General features: G+C 38.1%; 1 protein-coding gene across 1 annotated transcript in view; it reads right to left on the bottom strand.

Annotated features, from left to right (window-relative positions):
• LOC124279323 overlaps positions 1–25,178 on the bottom strand; it is a 133,911-nt gene that overhangs the window by 17,288 nt on the left and 91,445 nt on the right. The window contains exons 24-27 of the mRNA XM_046715134.1: positions 19,732–19,906; positions 1,434–1,984; positions 870–1,153; positions 121–321 (exon numbers count right to left, since the gene is read on the bottom strand). Coding sequence (XP_046571090.1) covers positions 121–321; positions 870–1,153; positions 1,434–1,984; positions 19,732–19,906 — 1,211 coding nt within the window. The remainder of the gene's footprint in view (positions 1–120; positions 322–869; positions 1,154–1,433; positions 1,985–19,731; positions 19,907–25,178) is intronic.

The raw sequence follows: 25,178 nt of genomic DNA, 5'->3' as shown, positions 1-25,178 counted from the left end.
ACGTGAGCAGATCCTGTACCTCTTCCATCAATCACAAACACATGGAAAACTAAGTCAATTGTTATTATTAATTAATACCATCTCTACCATAACTTGGGAATTTAATATCCATTGCATTACCTTTGGGAGCAATCATTCTTTCACCATTCAGCTCAACGTCAACCTTGGCCTCGAGAGGATGAACCTTGACTTTCAATGGGATTCCACCCTTAATATTGCTCAGTGGTATATCAATATGACAAGAGAATCCAAGACAATCTTCATCAGCTGTACACATCTGATCATGGCCATACTGGAAGCCAGTTTTAAAGTTTGGACACACTGAAACCATAATGCGACAAAATGAATCCAAGTAAACTACACTGATATTTTAATTTAAAAGACTGACTACAATGAAATTTAGAAAAAAAGTGTATTTGTTCAAGAGTGAGGAGCCACTTCGGACAATAACTGAACTAAGTTGAACCAGTTGTAGTCTCTTTGAACAATACTTAAGTAATATGACGGCATATCATCTTGACGTGGGAGGAAAGCGTGAACTTATTAGAGCCCTTAGCGTGTACAGCTTTGGTAGAAACCCATGAGCATGGATATGGTACAAGCAATGCAAGGTGCATAATTACTACGACAGCTAGCGCAAGGCATTTGTGAAAAGTCAAGTTGCAATAACTACGAAACTAAACAATGCCATTTCTTTTAACATATGAAAAATGCTTTCCTTAATCAAGGAAGTAAACAGTCTGTCCTCCGTCATGCCTGTGTGCTCGTATATCGCTTTTAACTTTTATTGCACTCTCTAACAAACAGATGGTTGCTTTATTATGTTTCGTAACTGTAGTGTTTTAATGACATTGTTTTGTGGTTCTTACTTGTAAACATGGACGTTTTCAGGAGAGAGATGCTGGCTAGTCTCCCTCCTTGGGGAATAATTCCAAGTTGTCTAAGATGTTTACCAAGACCACCATTTGCAAATGTTTTCAGATTACCGATTGGTAATTTCGTCAGTAATGACGTTGCATTTCCAAGCAAACCAGACAGTTTAGGGACACGGTTCTTCAAGCGGTCATTTGCCAGTAACATTCTCGAAAATGATCCAAAATCTTTCCCCTTGACATTGGTTTTAATTGCAGAGAGGAAATGATTCATATGGCCCCTGAAACAAATCCATCATAGGTTTATTACAGATACTTGAAAGCATGAAACGTTTGTATGTGGAAAACATGCTTTTGACTATACAGTCAGCTCTCGTTAATCCGACACTCATTAATCCGACAATCACGTTATTCCGACAAAAAATTAGGGAACCATTTAAAACAGTGATAATTACTCTCGTTAATCCGACATTCTCGCATTCCGATGACACTAAACAATGTTTTTCTTAACAATCATGTTAAGTTCATCTCAATCGTACAAATAATTATAATGGTAATTACTCAAATCCTGTGAACAGTTGTGTTACGTCAGACAGAGATCCGAGAATACTGCTTGTGAAGCTCATGGCCTTCCCTAGTTCCGAATCTGGGGGGATGATTTTTTTTAGCAGTTGAACAGAAAACCCTTTCAGCCAGTCTAGCGCTTCTCGTTTCAGCTTTCCCAAAACCTGTTTCAAAAAATTAGGCATCGATATCAGATCTGCAACTTGTCCGAAGTGTTTAGTGATGAAGTCTTTGCATTCCTGGCGCCAGACAGGTTTCAGTTTCAAAATATTGACAAAGGGTGATGGGTCCATGTAGAAGCACAAGTCATCACCCGCTCCTTGAGATTTCTTCTTGACAGCAATATGAATGTGAGGCCAGTCACACCCGTTGTTGCCTCCGGATGTTCCTATTACCCGTGCCTGTTCAAAATGCTTATCCTCATCCCCAACTGAGGCATTTATGTTGGCTATGATAATCTCATACTGTTTGAAGTCTGAATCAGTTGGTTTGATGGTGACCTCTGACGCGCCAGTCTTGCGAACTATACCAGCCACCGGATTAATGACCTGATGAAGGAAAATAATGTGTATATAATAACTTTTTAGATACACACAAAATGTTTAAAGAGATATTAATTTTAAGCAATTGATGGATATTATTTGATTGTCACGACTCTTTGTTTGCCTGGAATTATAATACTTTCTTTGGTTGTAGAGCATGGGGATTTACACGATTAGTGTTGGCATGACTTTACAGTCCTTTGTAGTCCTAGGGCTGTTCCAGAAATTATGACTTTCGTGCATCCCTGCTCTAACATAGGTATCTTGACAATTCATGATATTTGGCATGGTCCCTAGTTTGGTGATCTACCTTCAGTTGTTGGCGATCTATAGCCTGTTTTTATATTGTATTGTCCAAATAGTGCTATTAGTTTTAACTTTCCACGCTAGTTTTAATTCTAATTGTGATATTCTGGTTGTTTTACTGTCCTTTGTCGACAGGTTTATATAATATACATAAATTCCATTTCCATGTCATATATGTTCTCGTCACGATATGGCTAAAATATTGCCGATGTGACGTTAATTCTTAATACTATTTGGTGTGTATATACATGATTTGAAAACATTAACCAAAAATAAAAGTGTCCGTTCTGTTACAAAAATCAAGTTTCATTATCGAGGATACAGTAAAAATGACCAATTAACCAAAAACATATTATGTGTCATATGTAAATCAAATTGCTATAAATCTACTCAGAAATTAGCAGAAACATGCAAAATTAACCTGGTAGCATGATGATAGCATTTACAGAGATGTTTAAAGTTAAATATGTGCAAAATAACTTTGTTCTTCACAAATTTATTGTGTTTTTTACTGCAATTTGCTCATGATTAGCATTTTTGTTTTATCTGATCAAATATGTGTGTTTGCAAGTTATACCAAATGCATATCAACATTTTCGTATGTTCAAAAGCTATGATGTTATATAAAAATATAGTGTCTGCAGCTGATTTCTATTTGTGCATACCGGTGAAGATCCGGGTTAGAATATTGATCTTCAGTAACCCATGCTTGTCGTAAGAACGGGATCGGGTGGTCAGGTTTGCTGACTTGGTTGACACATGTCATCGGTTCCCAATTGCACAGGTCGATTCTCATGCTGTTGATCACTGGATTGTCTGGTCCAGACTATTATTTACAGACCGCCGCCATATAGCTGGAATGTTGCTGAGTGCTGCGTAAAACTAAACTCACTCACTCTATTTGTGCAACACTGTTAATAGTTGGTTTGTTGCCTTTGTGAGAGAACTAATGGCAGCAAAAGTTGTGTGCAAAACAGTTTAGTTCACGATGATTCTCAGTCAAAATCTTCAGATAATAATTGTGTTGATCCATATCTGTAGTTGTGTTTGTCCGATTCTGACATTCGTTGATATTGCAGTGACAAGCACCGGTGCATCTTATTTGATTGACCCTGCATGTGCAACGAATACTGGCGCAACTCTGTCATTTGCAGCTAACACATTCAATCACAGCTTTTGGAGCTGCTGGGGTGTCCATCCAGTGCACTATAATGTCTCCATCAATCCTCCAGCCATTCCCATGTGGAGAAACGCTTCTGGTTTTGCTTCTAAACAATGCCGCGCAATAACTGCCAGGAAATTGAGTAGGATGTGGAAAGCTCCCATGCGCAACACAATTCTCTCTAAGGTATCATGCAGTGGTGAATGGTATATTTCAAAAGAAAGTGCAAAAAAATGCCTGATCGCAAGTCACTAGCACTGAATAGTTAGAATTACAACTGATCATATCAACAGTTTCCATAGATCTGTGCATGAGGGTGTAGACTGAATTGAGATTTGTTGGTGGAGTATCTTATCACAGGAAGGTACCCTACACTGTGTGGCAAAGGAATGACATCATGCTCTCTTATTATATCATTGAAACCACACCAGCCAGGAGTGGTCTGAATGTGTTCCTCTTGCGGGCATGTGAAGTCAGCAGTAAGACGTGAGTGAGTGAGTTAAGATTTAACGTCACATCGGCAATATCTCAGTCATATCGTGACGTGAACCATTTCTGTCCTGTATGCATGTTATGGTTCTTCTGCAGTTCTGTAAGCTAACAGTTCTACTGGCCCCTGAATTCGTTCAGGTCCAACACGTTTGTTGCCATATGTATACTCTTCAATAAACTGGTCGACAATTGGCTGCACTGATCTTCTGCGAGTTGGAGCAGTGTCTGCCTCTCTTTGTGGGAGAGAACAAGTTGATACTCTAGGCTGTATAACAATTCCAGTGGTGCAATGAGTTGTGTTCTTACCAGAGGCAGTCTCTTTCTGGAAGTCACTGTTATCCCAAACTAAACATACTGGAACATTTGAAGATATGTTTGCCGGCACCACTGCAGCCCTTTGATTTTGTGGGCGCATTTCTGCCAGAGCGCTTTCAATTTCTTGAGAGCTTTGATTTTGAAATGTAACGTCCGAAGTGGTTAAATGTAGACATTAGTTCCATACTATCTGTGAGATAATGCACTGAAGCAGCCAATGTTACATGCTTTGGGTACACATATTCTACCTTTACGGCTGCAATACACTATGTCTTGTGCAATTGCAAGAATTTGCCTCTCTACTGGCTCCGGAACTTTAAACCGATGTTCCATATTCAATTTTTCGTTTTTATCATCGACGATTCCAACAATAATCGATGCCAAAAGATTGAATAGAATCACAAGAACCACACCGCTTAGTGACTCTTCTGAAATGTCCTGCGGTGATGGTGGCCAAGGCATGTCTCTAACTGTTTGTACCTCATGGTGAACCATCAGTGATACTAAGCATTTTTGACGCACTTGTTCAGTTTTCTTATCAAGATGTAGTCCAACATTATCAAAATCTTCCATATCTTGCCTCCGCAAATCTCTGACATTTGAGGCCCCTGCTTCAATATGCATGCCTTTTGGGACGATATCAGAAAATATCATCTCAGATTCACTTCGAAACTTTGGATGCCAGAAAGAAATCGTCTTTCCAAATATCTTTATGATACGTTTCTTCAGTTTGTCTGACCTGTAATTTGGCTGATCGATGTCCACATCTTCAAGAATTTCAATAAATCTATCTATAACATCAGACATCTTCCAAACTTCACATCTATCAATGATTCCCTTTTGAATTTCATTTAAAAGACGTTTCAATGCCTCATTATAGGCATTGTCTCTGGATGTGTTTTCCTGGACAGAGGTAAGACGTTTACTGTGGGTATACGTACTACGACATGATCAAGTACATCACAAGCAATACTATCGGTTCCTCCTCTTGCACCTCCTGCCAGCTGTATGAGTACCCTCTGAATATTGTTGCAGCTCTACATAATGTTTCAACAGCTGAGTACAAAGTCATTGGGCTGGCAGCTTCTACTTTGCGCCCGTCTCCATGCAGACGTTTGTCTGATTGAGAAACAATGGATCGTGACACAATGGTACTAAACTTGAGCTACACTCTGATGTCTCACTTTGTTTCTGTGTCTGCTGTTGTTTTTGTTCAGAGAGTTCAATACTCTTGCCTAAGGTGTATGTAGCATAACAGTTATGGTGCTTCGCCAACTCAGTCACAGCCTTGGGTAACTCAATTTCACTATCAATATACTTCTTCAACTTCATGTAAACAGAGCCTTTTCGACGTTTTGCAGCACTACAGAATGTGTTCCACGATGTTGGTGTAAATGTTTCCAATTTTCCCGGATTTTGTCAGTAACTATGGCATAAACATTTGCCAGTACTTGCTGTACGAGGTCGTTTTATCTCCATCATTTAGATCTTGAAATCACAACCCAACAGTCGTGTAATCAAGATTCCATCCTGTTTAGTTGTGCAATGTTATCTAGCTGACGTGCAGTAAATGCATTGCATAATGTCTAAATATATCATAAGTTGCGTTTGCTCACAGATTCCATAACTCAATGTTCTTGGGCTCACCCGTCACTCACATTTGCTGTTGCTAGGGGTAGGGATATGGAAAGGTTAATTAGTTTCTTCTGGCTTGATGGATCTTAAATATACCAACATAAGAATATGCATGCATCACAGTATAAAAGCAAAAGTTGTCATAATATAACAAACAATGTCACTGTGAGCGTTAAAATGAGAGATAAAAAAATGAACGATTTGGGACAAAAATGTGTTCATTTATCACATGTGCACTTACAAACATTATTATAAGTGTTGTAGTTAGTTATATACGGTAGAACTAAATGATATCATGGAAATATTTGTCATAAATTCATCATTGTTTGGCATATTGCATGTTTTGTTCATATTTGGTAAGTTTACAACCATCAACAGTAAACACACATTTTGTAACAGAACGGACAGATTTATTTTTGGTTTATGTTTGGAATTCATAAATGTATTGTTTAAACTAGAAGAAAACACCAAGAAACCTATGTTGGAGTAGGGGTGCCGCCAACTCTGGATTTAAGGCCTATATGGGAAACAGTCCCAGGACTATTGCTCTATGAAGACAATAAGAAAAAAAACCGTGATGTTGACTGAAAGTACGAGGACACTTGATGTAGCTTGGTAGCCGTTACGCAAATTTGCATATTTCACTCACTCACTAACTATAGATGACAACACAAGGCAAAAACAGGCTATATGTTGCCAACAACTGAAGGTAGATCACCATACTAGGGACCATGGGGGCTTACAGTACATTTGCTTCCTGCATAGACCCTAGCTGGATTTACACCATCCCTTCAGCTGTTAGGAATTTAGTAAATCTAGCCATACATTAAAAAAACACGTATTCTACGATTAAAAACAGTGGGAAATTGAACATTACTTTGAATGTTTTTTGGACTTACGTATCCTCTCAGGAGGTCAATCATTTTACAGTATTTTAACCCCCTTTGAGGTTACAGCCACTCACAATCGAAGATACTAATTTTATATCCAAACATAAAAGATTTATCTATTTAGAAATCATTCAACAAATCGAATTCTTTTAAAAATGAAATAATTAAATGAGAACTTATATTATTATAAAGATCCTTCATAGTTCGTGATTTGAAATAGTTATCCCTTGTGATGGAATATCCAATGCAGTCAAGCAAGACATGCTTGACCATGATTCTCTCATCACAAGGGATACAAAACGGAGGATCTTCGCCTTTCAATAAACATTCGTGAGTACATCTAGTATGGCCAATGCGACAGCGTCGCATAATGACCTCTTCAAATCTGGACTGACAATCGAAGTAGGTGTAACCGATATAGGGTTTTATTGCTTGTAATTTATTTATACCTACTTAGGTGTCCCACTTCTTCTGCATCAGATAACGGATGTACGATCTAATCGCAGCTTTGTAATCAGCGTATGGGATGAGAAGTGGTGTCAGAGATTTGTTGAGTGCTGCCTTAAAAGCAAAATCGGCCATTGTGTTCCCAGAAATACCAACATGCCTGGGTCACCAACAAAAGACGATGTCACATTGGCCAGTAGCAAGATGATTATACAATTCAATAATTTCTGTTTAAAGTGGATGTTTACAAGAAAGATTTTTAAGGGCCTGAAGGTACGAAAGAGAATCGGAAAAGATTATGTATTATTTACGGTATTTATTAATATATTTAAGAGCTGTTAATATGGCATTAGCTTCTGCTGTGAAAATAGAGCTGTTATTGGGCAATCGAGAAGATAATGTTTGGGATCCAACGACAGTGGCACAAGCAAGTGCGCCACAATTCGTGGACCCATCTGTAAATAAGGATTTGTATGTACTATATTTACCTTTTAATTGATTATATTCTGGATTATATTGCAATTCATTTGTTTCCGATTTTATCAGTGTTGTCAGTGTTAGGTCAACGTTGCAATTGGTCCAACTAACTGCCAAGGAGGAGAAGGAAGAAGACGGGAAGGAGATATATTTTCTAGCTCAATGTCAGCAGCAGAAATGACAAGTTTCACTATTAGACCCAGAGGCGGAACAAGAGAAGACTTTTTATTGTACAGATCCTCATAAAGAGGATTAAAACACAGTTAAATGCAGGATTTGACTCATTAGAATATAGTTTGTTATATACTGCAAGGATAATGTTATACGTCATGGGTTAAGGGATGGCTCATCGGCCTCAACGTAGAGACTGTCAACAGGAGAGCTTCTAAATTACCTCACACAAAGTCTTAGACCTTGGTGGTGGACAGAATCTAATAGTTTTAGGTTGCTGTTGCAGGCTCCACCATAGACGATGGAACGGACCAGTGATCGATATAGACGGAGGAGGGTAGCTTGATCCCCTCCCCATTTAGAATTTGAAACCACTTTGAACAAGTCAAGTGCCTTCAGGCATTTAGTTTTAAGGGATTTAATATGTGGCAGAAACGTTAAGTGTGAATCAAATATTAGACCCAAGAACTTGGCCTCCTTGACAATTTTGATGGGCGGGCCATCTAGAGACAGTTCAGGGTCTGTATGTCGTTTGTATTTACGGCACAAATGTAAGCAATTAGTTTTCGATTTAGAAAATTTAAAGCCATTTTCAAGACACCATATATTTATCTTGTTTAAACACAACTGCAGTTACCGTTCAATAGTATACCTATTTTTACCACGACAGGAAATACTAACATCATCCACAAATAACGATCCATCTATTGAATCGTTTAAAACTTTTGATGAACTATTTATCTTTATACTAAATAGTGTGACAGACAAAATACTGCCTTGTGGAACACCCTGATCCTGATTGTAATGATCAGACAGGGTAGAACCCACGCGGACTTGAAATTGTTTGCCATTTAAAAGTTGGCTATAAATTGAGGCAAACGGCCTAGCAATCCGAAGCCATGTAAATCTCTTAAAATGCTATATTTCCACGTAGTGTCAAATGCTTTTTAAGATAAAAAAGATAGAGAAAGCGTGTTGTTTAATAATTAGAGTGTTTCTAACAAATGATTCCAAACGCACTAAGTGATCGACAGTGCTTCTGTTTTTTTCCTGAGACAACATTCTAATCTGTTATAAGGTTATTTGTTTCCAAGTACCAAACAAGTCTATTATTTATCAAGCTTATCCATTCTAACAGAGGTATTTATATGCATTGAACAAACTAACATGTACTTGTTCATTTTTGCTCGATCTTCAATACCACAGTCGATCAAAGCTGGTCATGTCAACATCGGGGTGGAGGTGAATGTCCCCATTCCACTCTGATGTTTTAGATGTCCGTAGTTTGTCCATGGCACTAAGAATTGTACTCGTTCTGTGGTTTGCCAGCGCTGTGGTGAGAGCCATGAGAATCTTGATTGTGAACAAGTATTGAAAACAGAATCTAAAATTATTAAACTGAAATACGAGAAAAAACATCACATTTGGAGAAGCTAGAAAACTCTCAGTCAGCTATTTTATCGACTCTAAATTATTCTGCTGCTGTCTTAACTCTTTCAACACCAGCCAACCAAAGGCTTTTACTGCCATGACACCGAGTTCCCAGAGACTCAGATAAGAAAATATCAGCTTGTAAAGCATTATTACTACTACATATCATACAGCATTTGAAAGGTCTTAATCGTACTGTTTATAAACATGAACATATATTTTTATCTTATTATTTAAATAATACAATACATAATAAATACGTTAATTTTCAATGAAAATGCAAGCTTTCCAGCTTAATCGCGAAGGAAGCAAAAAAATGCGGCGATTATTCCATTTGTAACATGTCATAGTTTCCCCTTATCTTTTTCTTCCATGTTTTCATTTTAAAGTAATCGGAAAATTATTTTAAAAAAGATTGTTCAAATTATATGTATGGTCGTCTATTACCCGATATCAGTAGCTTTCCACTCGGTAACGTGATACAACAGTGGGAAAAACCTCAGTTTTCGAAGCTTCGTATGAATAACACGTGAGGCGATGCGTTTGATGGCGGTACCTTTGCCAAGAGTATTTTTCACAGTTGTAAGAAGCGATGTTATTAGATAAACTTTGGTTTCTAATGACGCTTGTTTGCCACAGTCTCCTATAAGGATCGTGATTGGTCAAAATCGTGCATGTGACCTAAGGCATCCAATCATATTACAGCAATGGATACCGTGCTCGTAAATGAGGTGAGATAGCCAAAGCATACCAAACCATGTACTCCCCGTCAAATCTGTCATGTGACACACAACACGGGTTGTACGATTGACCTTGACCTTTGATGGAATGGGGCTGGCAAACGACTGATCGCTTCGAAATTTTAGAGTTGGCGTATACAAATATGAGTATAAACAGATTAATACAATTGTTGTCATAATTTCATATTTGTTTGTGTCAATAAAGATATTTAAAAAAAATGTTTCTGTTTTTCACTTGTTGTGTAAAAGCCTCAAATTCGATACTTTTAACATACACTCAGCCATCCCTTTATGACAGTTCAGGAAAAATAATGGCGAAACGTTTTGCGTCTCATTCTGCCGATGATTGAAAGTTGTTAGTTTAAAGATAAGATAAATAAAAAGATCTTAAGGGTAATAAATTTGCCTCAGGAAATACGTAATTTACAAGGGTTTTACAGTCCCGTACACCCTTTCAAAACACCGTGTAACTTTAGTGTTTTCAGTTGTAAACATACATACTGGTAACGATGTATGAAATATAGTATGAGACATAAGACAAATAGTAGTAGATAGACACTTTGGCGAGTTTATTTGTACTCAGAGATAGAAAACACGTTTTAGTGTTTTTTTTACAAGTAAATCAAAGTGATTGAAATACAGCCATTTAGAAGAGATATTATTTATTTTCATATACATTTTAAGCGCACAACTAGTACATAAGACAATTCTTACTCCTATCAATCCCACAGATGAACCACCATCAACAAGGTGGAACTTTACTAAGGCCAATTGGCCATTATTCCAAACACATTGCCCTGAAAAAACGTAAACCTGAAAATTCAGGAATGTTCCTCATCCCATGGAACTACTTTCAGACGTCCTAAATGCAATTGGAGACACTGGAGACAATTTTATAAAAAAAAACATTGTCAACAAACAGTATACTGTATCTATCTTTTTCGATTTAAAAAAAGCATACGATACAACGTGGAAACATGGTATCTTACAAGATTTACATGAATTTGGATTGAGGGGCAGATTACCTCAGTTCATATCTCAGTTTTTAAACAACAGACAATTTCAAGTACAGGTACGTTCTACATTGTCAGATTATTTCCACCAGGATCAGGGCGTCCCTCAAGGCAGCATCCTGTCTGTCACCCTTTTTAACATCAAAATTAACAGCCTCACTAACGTCTTGAACAGTTGTTTTGATAGGTCCCTTTTCGTGGACGATTTCAATATTTCATGTCGTCGTAAGAACATGCACGCAATAGAAAGGCAGCTACAACTCTGCCTTATCAAACTCCAGAAATGGGTCAATGAAAATGGCTTTAAGTTTTCAAAATCCAAAACAAAATGTATTCACTCTTGTCGTAAATACAAACCACACAAGGATCCAGACCTAATTTTTGATGGTACTCCCATCAAGGCAGTAGAAGAGGCCAAATTCCTGGGACTCATATTCGACCGTCACCTGACATTCTTACCACACATAAAATATTTGAAAACCAAGTGCTTGAAGGCTGTTGACTTACTAAAAGTCGTTTCAAATACAGAGAATCAGACTACCCTCCTTCACTTTTACAGATCTTTTGTTCCCTCTCAACTAGACTAAGGCTCCATTGTTTATGGTGGAGCCTGCAAATGCAATTTAGAAAAATTAGATTCTATCCACCACCAAGGCCTGAGGCTCTGCCTGGGAGCTTTTAGGACCTCTCCGGTAGACAGTCTATATGCAGAGGCTAACGAACCTTCCATTGAACAACGCTGCATTATATAACTAAATCACGTTCAAATCAGTCCAATCCAGCATTCAATTGTGTTTTCAACCCTGTCTATGAAAACCTGTTTAATAAACTGCCAAGCCTGGTTCCACCACTTGGAATCAGAATTCAACCACACATATCTGCAGCTAAAATGATCTCAATATCATAGCACCTTACCGACTCCTGTTTCGCCACCCTGGCAGATGGTGAAACCACAGGTCGATCTTACCCTCAGTAAACTCAAAAAGTCCGAAACAAATCCTTTGGTGTTCCAGCAGGAATTCAACCAGTTACGTTCCAAGTATGACACCCATAGATCCATTTTCACAGACGGATCCAAGGATGAGGGCCAAGTTGCCAGTGCTACAGTCATTGGATCCAAGACTGTCTCCTCTAGGATTCCCGACAACAGTTCCATTTTCACTGCTGAGGCCAAAGCTATCTTCTCAGCTTTGACCTACATTAAACAGCAGAATCATTCCAAAAACTTCATCGTTTTAACAGATTCATTATCTTGCCTTCAAGCACTTCAAAATTTAATTCAAGTCACCCAATCATTCTAGACATTTTAGAACTTTACAACGACCTTTCTACTGGCCAACTGACATCGTTCTCTGCTGGTTGCCGGGTCACGTCGGCATAGCAGGTAACACAAAAGCCGATGCTGCAGCTAAAGCAGCTCTTGATAAGCTGATGCCGTACAATGATTTCAAACCCACTATCACAAGCTATACTCGGGACCTCATGCAAAACAGGTGGGACACTCAAGTAGGAAGAAATAAACTTTATGAATTGAAGCAAACAATTGGTTATACCTATTTGGGTTGTCAGAGAATACGTGATGAGGTAATTTTACGACGATGTGGTATTGGCTACAGTCGGTTTACACATTGCTATCTGCTGAAAACAGATGGGGATGGACGCCCATGTATGTCTCTTGCGATGAAGTTTTCACCATCAAGCATATTCTGCTTGACTGTGTGGACCTATCGCCTGCAAGGGACTCACATTGTGATGCAACAAATCTGAAAGATCTGTTCTCCCGCGTGAACGCTCATCTGATAGTGAACTACCAGAAGGAAGTTGATCTGTATCATAAATTGTAACTGTGTAATCGGACTAACAAAATGCCTGCTTTTAAATTTAGTGCTATGACTTTTTTAAATGACAATGTAATGAATATATGTTTTTGAAAAAAAACTCATTTTGACTGTGTACTTACAATGTTTATTAATGCAGACTTGTTTTTTGTCACTATATGGCTGGATTAATGCCGATGTGACGTAAAGCCTAACTCAACAACTCAACAATATTATAGTGTATAAACTTGCAGTTGACAACACAGATAATTACAGTGATCAAATACAAATGTTTTACTCAATGCTCATGAAAGTTGCATAGAAAACTGACAATTCCAAACAACATGAAACTTTCAACAGCTTGAACAAAAATGCTCTATATACCTTTGTATGGTTTACATGTAATAACATATTATATTACTTCTGTCCATGTCTAAGAATTTTTTGAATTACCAATTTACTGTGTTTTGTAACAGACGTAGTAAAAGATTTCATTGTTGTAATAACACTGACATGTATTCAATGCAAAGGCGCGACTTATCACTTTATATTCGATTAGGTAACATTATCAACTTTAGATTATGGAAAGTACGTAACTAAAGTACTGTCGGAAATAGAAAAAAACGTTTTTTTCTCATTTATCTCTACAATTTATGTAGTTGATATGTGAAATATCTGTTAAACTAAGTTCGGCCTAACTACAGTCTCAGTGGTAGAGAGATAGAAAACGGAGAAAAGGGACTTTACTGAGGGGAAATTAGTGCAGAAATGAGCAATGCGGGGGTTTTTTAAGTCCAAAAAGTCTAAACAGACCATGGCTTTATGCAAATTAGTGTGCGACGATATTGTATTACAAAGGACACTTTTTAAATGCCCAATTTGAAATTAGACGTAGATTCATTATAAACGATAGCTGACGTAAAAAATAATAACTTTTATGCCGAAACTATTAAGGTTGTAGCTACCATGCAGTCTCACTGTCACAATAAAAAGAAACAGATAGAAGGGGTCGCCTCAAAAGCAAAATTTGGGGTCTGGCTTGGGGATAGAGATATCAGCTAAGATAAGATAACCCTTTAGGGCAATTATACTCGGGAGGTACACGGCACGTCATAACAATTTACAAATAATATCAAGTCCTGTCGATCTTCGGGTGGTCATGCCACCTATATACTACGATGCGTTTCTATGGTTTTCGGGTATCATACTCTCTTACAAATCTCAACATAAACTTTATGAAAGAAAGACACGTAAGATGTTAATCAGTAGATGAGACATAGTCAACACACATGAAAAAGCAATATCTTTGAGATGACCCCTTGTGCCTGTAGGCAGCACCTGCATTTCATGCCAGCTGAATCGACGGTCCGTCGTCATACCTGGCTCAGCGACCTAATTGACATCTATAATCTGATATATTGTTTTCAGCAGCTATTCGCATTTTTCTAAGTTTTGCCCGATTTTACGAGTAAACATGCTTTTCTGGATATCGTATTACGCATTCCACTGAACGCCCAGTTAGGCCGAGGTGGGTTATTTCGACATATGCTGTCTGCAATTGTGTCAATTTTAGGGACACAGAGTAACAGCCTAAAAACAGGGTTTTTTTCTATTTTCGACAGTACTTTAGTTACAATTCAGTAAGCTTCAAATTAGTAAGTTAAATTATGTCTAATCTATTCGAGCTTGGATGTTAATTATTTGTGTTTATACATTATGTTTCATTATATAAAACATGACAACGTAAATTTACCTCAAAAGTAAATTCAAACTATTCTATTGTGTTTGAATTCTTTGTATGTCCTTGAAATTTCGTATAGTGTTTCCTATTTATTAGGAAGTTGAAGAAAATATCATCTTCAGTAACCTCTAAACCATTACATCTAATTCAATCAATGTTCATAAGAAGTATGTTAGTATCCATTCCCAATGAAGAGTACCAGACACTTATATCTGTAAAAACATCATAATCACCTTTCTCGCCGACATGTGTTCATTTACAAACGCTGTATAAGCCTATGATAATGATTAGCAATTGCTATCAAAACGCTTTAAATACTTCTTATTGACACTAAAGGTAGCATCTGTCGTCAGGAAAGCTAATATTGCTCAGTACTACTAAATTGGTTGAAATAATTGGTACAGTGAGATTGTAAAAAGTACGACACACATGTGCGTCTCTCGCTGAATAAGAGGTTCTTTCTATTGGCGAATATATGTGGCTGTCGCTGTGAGAAACTGCCAATTTCCTGCCCCATAAACGCGTCAATCGAGGTGAGGAGCTGATTAATTTGCCCCATATATATTTGGCTCTCGGCCTTAATGAGTTATGCTGTAATGCAAACATTAGAACAATTTGCACGCTTTTCTTGACTGAAGGTAAATGCTGATAAAACTAGGATTTTCTGGTTGGCATCAAAGGAACATTCCAGAATGAAATTATGCCCCGAGTGGAAATTAAATTTGGATCAAGATTCCTTCACACTGTTGGGTATTTATTAATTTTAGTTTAGAAATGAATGGTATGATCATGCCAAATGCCAAACCTTGATAATTTTTTGGTCCTCCAGACACCAACACCATGGACCAAACTTATTGATAGGAATTTACCAAAAAAATGGTTCAATAAAGATTTTAGAACTTAATCGTAATCATTTGAAAAAAAGAAATTATTTCAAACTTTAGAAATCCGTTTTATGTAGACTTGGTCTCATCCTGGTTGATTTTATAGAACAAATCAAACCACAAGCTGATTCAGATCTTCTCAGCCAAACAATCTGGCATAACTGTAATATCATGATTAATCTTCTACTCAGACTTGAACTCGAAAGGAATCCACATTATAAATGATCTTTTGGATGAAAACGGGTGTTTTCTAAATTTCATCGAATTTAAGAACAAATACGATAAATTAAAACTTCATTCTTTATTATGGTTTAATTCAAACGACAAAACCATATATCAAGTGATTTGGAAATTTAGAAATGAAAAATAAGGTTGAATTATCAATCTTCCCTCTAAATCTAATACATCTTTGCCAGACAACAAAGGGACTTATTGGGAAACACTGTATCAAAAACCAACATATTAATAAGTGGGAACATGAGTTGCAATGTAACATCCCTATCAAAACATGGACAAAATATAACATGATACCTTTTCTGTGCACCACCCATTCAAACATTCAGTGGTTCCAGTACAAATTCCTACACCATATCCTACCAACTAATATCCGTTTACAAAGAATGGGCTGTACTAAATCAGATAGATGTGACTTTTGTTCCTACAAGGCAGACACATTGCAGCATTTATTTTGGGAATGTGATCTTGTACGGGCACTGTGGACCAAACTGGAAGGTTGGCTAAAACAAAACGCTCAAATAGTTGAGTTGAGTTGGGCTTTATGTCACATCAGCATTATTCCAGCCATATATATCATTTTAATAAAGAAAGGATTCTCATCGGTTTTCTAGAGAGTAACAATGACCCACTAAACATAATCATCTTGATTTTCAAAAAGACTATATTTGAGCATAAACAGGAACGATTTCCAACTTTCCAAACATTGATATACAAAGTCAGGGATTAACATATTATTACTAAATGTGCTGCTGCAATGTCAAATAGAGTCGATATGTTTTAGAAATTCTGGTCTTCTTGCCAATTATTGACAATCCCCATTTCGTACAATACTGTTCTAAGATATCTATCTTTTTCTGTAGGTTCACAACGCTGTCTCCAAATATAGCGACATCATCCGCAAACAGAAGAATTGACAGTGCATTTATAGCCTTATCAATAAAAGCGCCACTATAGTCGCTGTTTATGATGTCGTTAATTAGTTCATCAATGTACATAATAAATAGGACTGGAGACAAGATACAACCTTGTCGTACTCCAGTCACTGGGTTAAATATTTCAGTCATACTGTACTTCGTACATCTAACAGCTGCTTTTGCATGAGTATACATTGAACGTAAAACAGTGCTAAGTTTACCATGTATACCATTGTTGAGAAGTATATATAGGAGCTTGTTTCTGTGAAGGGTATCGAAAGCTTTTTTAAAATAAACAAAAATACAGTAACATTTTTCACGTTTTTTCCTTATGTACTTGTGGATAATCGAATTTAGAACAAATATTTGGTCAATAGTACTGTAGTCTTCTCTAAACCCTGCTTGCGACTCAGAAATGATATCCTGTGTTGAAGCCCAAAGTTTTATAAGTGTATCTAGAATACTTTGCTAAATATATCAAGTAGAGCTATACCCCTGTAGTTATTGGGATCCTCTCTATCCCCAGCTTTATATAACGGAACGATAAGACCAAGGTTCGAAGAATCTGGAATCTGTTGAAAATCTCTTTGAAAAGACGTTTATAAAAAGGTAATAATATCAAACAAGTTTCCTTAATGGCCTCCGTCGGAATACCATCAGCCCCGGGAGATTTACCATTTTTCAGATTCTAAACTGCATTCAAGATTTCATCATTTGAGATCTCGTCATCCAAGATATCGTCACAGTCTCTACATTGTTCACAATTAACAACATCATGGTTTTCAAGAAATGTTCGTACATGTATATCAAACTGTTTGCAATCTGTTTGAGGGTCAAAATCTATACGATCACCTACCAAAGCCCTGTACATCATGGGCGATTTGAACGGATACAACCCTCTATGGGGAAGTACATGTGTAAACGATAAAGGCAAGATTATTGAAGATTTTATTTCTGTGACTGAGTGAGTAAGTGAGTCATAAATGATAAATTAAGCACCTCTTTATATCTTGGTACAGGAACCTACTCTACACTTGATCCTGTCCCTCGCTGATTCAACGAATTTGAATGGTCCGTTCACGATGACCTTTTTGGGAGTTATCCCTTCCCAACTGTCCTAAAATCAACCTCACCGGATGATGATTGGTCTTTATGCGAAACATTATGTAATGAAAAATAAATACCTGAAATTTTTAAACTGTATCAGCTCCTTCAGAGTTGTTTTAAGCTCAGTTTCCAGGCAGAAAATGTAGAAAGAGTTGAGTTGAGTTGGGCTTTACGTCACATCGGCATTTTTCCAGCCATATAGTGACGAGAACAAGTTTGCATTAGTAAACATTGTAAGTACATACTCGGAATGAGTTTTATTTCAAAGACATATATTGATTACAATTCGCCGAAATCCTACAGCTCATAACTTGAACAATGTTAAGATTACTGGTGCCAAGGCACGACGTGCCTACAAACAAAACAAACGCCTATCTTGGAGAAACTATCTTTCCAAAATAATTTCTCGCAAGGCCATGTCTAAGGTATGGAACATGGTACTGCGACTAAGAGGCCAAGGTTCAAAATCTTCTGTTCACTTTCTTAAAGATAGTGATAACTTACTAAGTGCCAAAACTAAAACTCTTGCCAAACATCCATTCATGGCGTAATGCCAATGTAGTCCCCATTCCAAAACTTGAACGGGATCAAACATATCCATCGAATTACAGACCCATATCTCTAACCGGCTGTGTCTGTAAGACCATGGGAAGAATGGCAAATAATAAATTAATTTTGGATCTTGAAATTAATAACCTTATAACAAATGTTCAATGTGGTTTCAGAAAAATAGAAGTACCATCGATCATTTGGTAGGATTAGAATCCTTTGCTAAAAAAAGCTATTTTAACTAAACAATATGCATAAACGATATTCTTTGTTCTCGAGAAAGCATACCGTACCAGCTGGAAGCATGGCATTGTAAGAGATTTACATGACTTCGGTTTGAGGCGTCGTTTACCTCGTTTTTCTTCGACAGTGATGACATTGGTGAGGGGATGATGGATGAACTATTGACAACATGACAGGTTGAATTTTGTACGCTTGAATGAATTGCTAAAATCTACCACGACCTGGCTATAACGGACTGATAATCTATAAATCTTAATAGAGGGAACTGATATGAATGTCCAAGGAAACTGTCACTGTTGTTAAAAAATATATCGCATTTTGCAATTTATAAGAAAACTATACAAGTCAACTGAAAACAACACTCAATTATGTTCATTATGACCCAGTGGCAAAATTATATTTGAAACTAAGCAGTATTTAAAAAGTTGGGGATTAATGAGTTAAATTAATCAATGAAAAAGTAAATACAATATATACTAATTTATAGATGGATCCAAAGATGGTGGGACAGTGGCTTGTGCTACTGTCATTGGACCCAGTTCAATATCTTCAAGAATAACAGATAACAGCTCTATTTTGACAGCAGAAGCTGACGCCATATAAACAGCTCTTACATATATTAAAAACCATCCTAAACATAAACAATATATGTAATCTTTTCTGAGTCTTCCGTGCCTTCAGGCTAATAAAAACGTATCTGGTAAACATCGACTTTTAATTGAATTTTTTAAATTATATAATATCCTTGCAACTTGTCAATACGACATCGTCCTCTGTTGGTTACCCAGTATGCTGGAATCTCTGGAAACACAATGGCCGATTTGCTGCTAGAGCAGCATTCAACAAATCTGTGACACCACTTTTCATTCCGTACTCCGATTACAAAGCCGTTATTAGATCACACATCCGTGATCTACCCAAGTAGGTGTCAATAAATACAGACACAGACAGTCATCAGGTCATAAATCATGTTCAGCATAAACATGTTCAAATACTTGAAATGTTATTGTTTTTTGGTAGATTACAATTACTATTTCTATTTATAGTCCATAAGAACTATGGCAATGTGCTGTTTGATTGGCATTTACTTTCTTATGGCAATGTAGTACGAAACAGGAAAAGTGTAATATTCTTCAGAAGTAAAGGACAGAAATGTATCATAAAAATAATTAAACTCGATACCTTCCATCCTTTATTCAACACGAGGTCGATCCCTGCAGTTCCATATTTGCTCCTAGTGTCAGATGGATATGTCCCTTTACCGCAGCTGGAATCTGAAGGACGTCTTTGGCTAGGAAATGAAGGATGAAACTTCGATCCAAATAGTGACTGTATGGTAGACTTGATCTCTTCTGTACTGGAAGTTTTAAGGGGAAAGATACGATATAATTAGTGACTATGTACTTAGCTTTTCTGGTACACATTAACACAAGACTATAAAAATTACATACATGTAGACAGACTACTACATATCACAAATTCATTAGGTAATGTTTAGGCCTATTGAAGTGTGCTATCATTAGGTAGGAAATTGGGCGCCTGAGATGAAATATGTTTTTAAACAAATTTTGGCATTTGTGAAGAGCAACCTCCTCGTGGGGAGTGCTGGGTAACGCTAATAGCTCTTCCTCGTGTTAACCCGGGATAGAATGTGTCCAGAGCACCCAATTGCTGGTCGTAAGAGGCGAGCGAATGGGGTAACCTATTTGCCGTGGGTTGTGCCCGTGTCAGTGGAAAAAGGGATTCTGGAGGTCAAGGACACTGGTTCCAGGAACAGCGTTCCTTTGCCCAACACAACAGTTTGACCCTGACTTCATCTAGACGGGTGGTGGAATGGGGCCTGTTCTATTAATCGGCTGACCATGCTAAGCCCTTAACGAGTATATTCTGCTACACAATTTTTACAAACTATTTACATTTTTGTCAGTTGTCTTAGCTACATGATAATATATTTGCATTTCGATTGGATAACTCCAATTTAGTAATTTGCCCAGAGTCCTGTGTCTAGAAGGGAGTGGCTCATGGGCCAATCCGGTGGTATATACCTATTTTTATTATTCTGCTTGGGTATATCATCCGGGTACCCTTGGTCCTGCAAGTTGGAAATCCACTTGCGATCAGCATTGACTTTATAATATTTCATGGTGGGTGGGTACTCAGATAACGAATCAAAATATACACAGCATGGATTACCAAATTAAAAACCCGAAACGTCCACTCGACAATGATGACGAGAAACAACCCTCATAATCCATTGATTACTGGCCATGTTTACTGATTGTTGATACTCTTAAGAACTTAAGACTCTATTGAAGCTAAAATATTTGCAATATCAAAATGTGTCCACGCCATAGCTGGAGAAATTCAGGATCTCTGTTGCACCAATGTAATAGAAAACACCAAGCAACCACGCTGCTATCAACAGACATTTTGTTGCGGTTATGGTCTCTCCATACAGAAGAATGAATACCAGTAAAGGTAAATAGTACGAGACCGAGATCTGTTTGCAGATATGACGGAAATTGAAATTGTATCTGAGATGAAGAATCAAGGAATCACACATGTGAAAATATTTACAACCAGGAATATAATGAAACTGTGCAAACTAAAACGTATCTCTTTTCTTTTTCTGCGCCGAAATCTCCTACATCAGTCAAGACAGGTTACTGCAATGTAAATGTTGCCATGTACATGCCCAATCCTCTGCAGTGTTTCAAATGTCAGAAATACGGACATTGTCTGTTACATGTGCCCATTGTGGAGAAAAATAAACACAGAAGACTGTGACGGTCGTTTCCAAAAGTGCACCGACTGCCGCGGAAGTCATTCATCCTTTTCTAGGGACTATTCTATTGGGGGAAAAACAGATGAAGATCAACAGAATTGAATTCACCAGAAATGTAAGTTTTGCAGAAGCCTAAAATTTTGTACAGGTAATTGACTGCGCAGAAGCCTATGCCTCCATCGCCAGGACACCATCTGAAACCACCACAAAAGGAAATACTGTAACTACCTCGCACATTTCAGCCAAACAGACTTGACATGGGAAAGTACGGACTGTCATAAACATTTCTTTCATGAGCAATCCACTCAGACAGCGAATTCACTTTCTGATCAACAGAAACTCTCTTAGCAGCAATAATCTCCTGTTCCAAAACCTCAATGTCAACCTGAAAGAAATGAGCACACAACTTGAGCCACAAAAGGTCAGATAGAATATATGTTTCTGACAAGTTTGTCACTGGAGGACATGGATGTCTCTGATAACGACCATCCTAAGACACATAGCTTGTTGCCCTCAAAGAAAGTGTGGGGTAGATCCCTAGTCAACCCACGAAGAAGCTAGTCTATTCCACACTTATAGTACAGTGGAATTGAAGATGATTGAGGAACAATTTTAATGGGTTACAGCTATTAGTCCAATATGTTGCGACATCAGCCTTCTGTCTGCAGGAAACCTATCTGAAGAAGACAGATACTTTTTTTACTCTACGTCAGTTCGATGCATTTATATTTTTTCTCCTGCGGGTGGCAGGGCCCCTTGAGGATATTCAATCCTTCTTCAGCAGGATGTTATCCATAGTCCTGTAACACTAACCCCTAAGCTGTTGCAGTGAGACACACTCTTGCAGACTCTAACCTCCTCTATGAATTTGGTTGGTCGGTCCACAATACCATCTGTGGAACTGACCACTTTCCAACGATACAATCAGAAATATTGTATCCATATTGAACATGGTTCAGAGAATAAATAGTAAAGGTTCAAAATCTGCTGTTCTGCTGATAACCTACTGAGTGACAAAACGAAAATTGCAAATAGAAATGGCGAAACTCTTGCCAAAAATCATCATCGTCAAATTATGTCCTTGAGTTTCAGAGATTTTCAGAGGGCATTTAGAAGTTGGGGTAATAAGGGAGGGTAACAATATATGGATGAACAACCAACCCCTAAAATCAACCTCAAAGACTTCCGTGGTGTAGTGGTTAGAGCGTCCGCTCGGGTCACGGGTTCGATCCCCAACCGCGTCATGCCAAAAGACGTTAAAATATGGTACTTGTTGGTCTCTGTCTGGCGCTCGGCATCAATTGGTACAACAAGGACTGGTCGGCTCGGAGTCACTATAAAACCAGCTTCAGTCTGGGCTAGTACAAGCAGTCGCATATACATATACACACGCATGCACGTCGTCATATGAGCGAAATATTCTCAAGCACGACGTTAAACCCAAGTTCACCTCACCTCATGTCACCTCAAAGACTTTAAGTTCAGGAAGCTCAGGAAACGTCGGATGCGCCCGTGTTGGTGGAGGATGGGATTCTGGTGGTTGAGGGCAAAATGAACATGGAACCGTGCCTCTTTTTACCCAACAGACCACTTTGGCCCTGACTTCACCTGGACGGGTGGTAGAATTGGCCCGATTCAATCAATCGGCTGGTCACACCATGCCCTATGCATGGACAACATTTTAAACAATTATTGTTCATTTTTTACACTGAATGTTTGTATTTCACATTATATTATTTATTTTTGTCTAAAGTCCTATGCCAGAAGGCGGTGGTTCATCGGCTAATCTGGTGATAATGACATCCGAATGATGTTTATCACTAATTTCTTGTCTTGGGCTGAGTCGGACATGAAATAGGTAGAGAAATGCAGCTATTTGTGTCGTTTTCTCTTGAGTATAGCACCCCTGTATCCTTGGTGTCGGCATCTTGGATATCCGGTGCTATTTAACACAGTCCGTATTGATGACACTCTGTGGTGGGTAGGGAGCAAGGGTGCTGAATCCTTCCCTTTCATCATGGTACTTCCACTTTCTGGTTCATCTGGAAACCATAAAAAGAGTCGTTTAGAGGATTTAGATCTCTCTACTAGACATGTGTCTTCTAACTGTGGCTCCTGGGCTAGATTTCTTGTTATTGAGGCTTCAGACTTTCTTCCACAAAAAACTTAATCCATTTGCCATATTAAATACTATCTGCGGAACTCCGGAGAAGTTACAAATGTTACCCGTTTCAGTAATGGCTCAGTTCTTGTGGAGTGTGCACGGAGACAGCAATCTCTGAGTCTGTTGTTGATCAAGACATTTGCAAATATAGAGGTTGCTGTGTCTTTGCACAGGATGCTAAGCTCGTGGCGTCATCGGAGACAGAGCACGTTGTCTTGTCGATATGTCAGAGGAGGACATTGCTTCAGAGTTGGCAGATCAAGGTATATCAGCAGTTTAACCATTAATAAAGAGTCAATCAGCGTGACAACCAACACCTGCTTACAGACCTTTGACCGTTCCTCTCTTCCAAAGGCTTTAAAAACATGTTATTTCAACATTGGGGTGGATGTGTATGTCCCCAGCCCACTCCACTGTTATAAATGTCAACATTTCGGGCATGGATCGCAATTCTGTCGAAACTCTACAGTATGACATCGTTGTGGTGATCGACATAAGGGTTCCGACTGTGAGAGAGACTATAAGTGCTAAACTGTAATGTTGCCCATTTCGTTTCATCCAAGTCCTGTCCTTTGTATCAACGAGAATCACAATTATTGAAAATCAAATGTTTAAACAACATTTCATAGCTTGAGGCCAAAACAAATGTTGACAAATCAGACTTCAACTCCATCAAGCCTGACCTACTCTGCTGCAGTCACTCGCTCTGAAGCAGCGCCCTCGATTACAGATACACCTATTCATTTGGCTTCAGCTCTTCAGAAATCACACAATCTACGTCTGCTTCTCAAACAGAAACTCACCATGAGAAACAATCTGAAACGTCTGTTTGAAAACCATTCAAAACAGAAGAAAGGAAAGATATTAAATAGAGACAAACAACCTCCTGTCTCTTCATCTTCTGAGGTTTCAACACATTTGGACCTCTGGATATGGAGGTTACTTTGTCCTCACAGGACAGAATAATTCCTCCTAACATTCACGTGGACTCCAATTAAGCCACCATGGCTCAATTGGCTAATCTGATTCAGTGGAATTGCCGAGGACTAAAGAATAACTTCAATGAAATACAATTACTCATACAAGATCTTCAACCATCAGCATTGTGTCTACAAGAGACAGAAGAGTTTGCCCTCAATACTGATATTTTTAACTTAAGACAGTACAGTGATTATCATTCCTTTTTCCATCCAGGTGAAAAAGCTACTGGAGGCGCTTCTATTTTGGTTCATCAGCATGCCTTTTATAGCCCTGTCACTCTTAATACAAAGCTTTAAACTATTGCTGTTCGTCTGTCTCTGCACATTGCGCTGGCATTTTGCAGCTTGCATATCTTTATATTCAACAATCAGATCTTCAAAATCTGTATGATCAACTTCCGAAGCCATGTCCTATCATGGGCGATCAGGTGCCCAAACTATTACTAATGGTAAAATCCTTCGGGAATTCATTTCCGATAATAATTTATGTATTTTCAATGACGATTCAGCCACATATTTACAGCCAGCTACGGGGACATATCCTTCCCTGGATCAATCACTCGCCGATTCCAACTTATATAATAAATTTGAATGGATGGTCCATGATGACCTATGCGGGAGTGATCACTTCCCCACCATTCCCAAAACCATCAACCCTGGTGATGATCCACCTTTCTCAAGAAGGAACTTCACCAGGTCT

This window comes from Haliotis rubra, unplaced genomic scaffold (assembly GCF_003918875.1).
Source record: "Haliotis rubra isolate DU_JTF1 unplaced genomic scaffold, ASM391887v1 Scf25, whole genome shotgun sequence".
NCBI lineage: Eukaryota > Metazoa > Mollusca > Gastropoda > Lepetellida > Haliotidae > Haliotis > Haliotis rubra.
The sequence above is the reverse complement of the archived record's forward strand: the minus strand, read 5'-3'. Positions and strand labels throughout refer to the sequence as shown.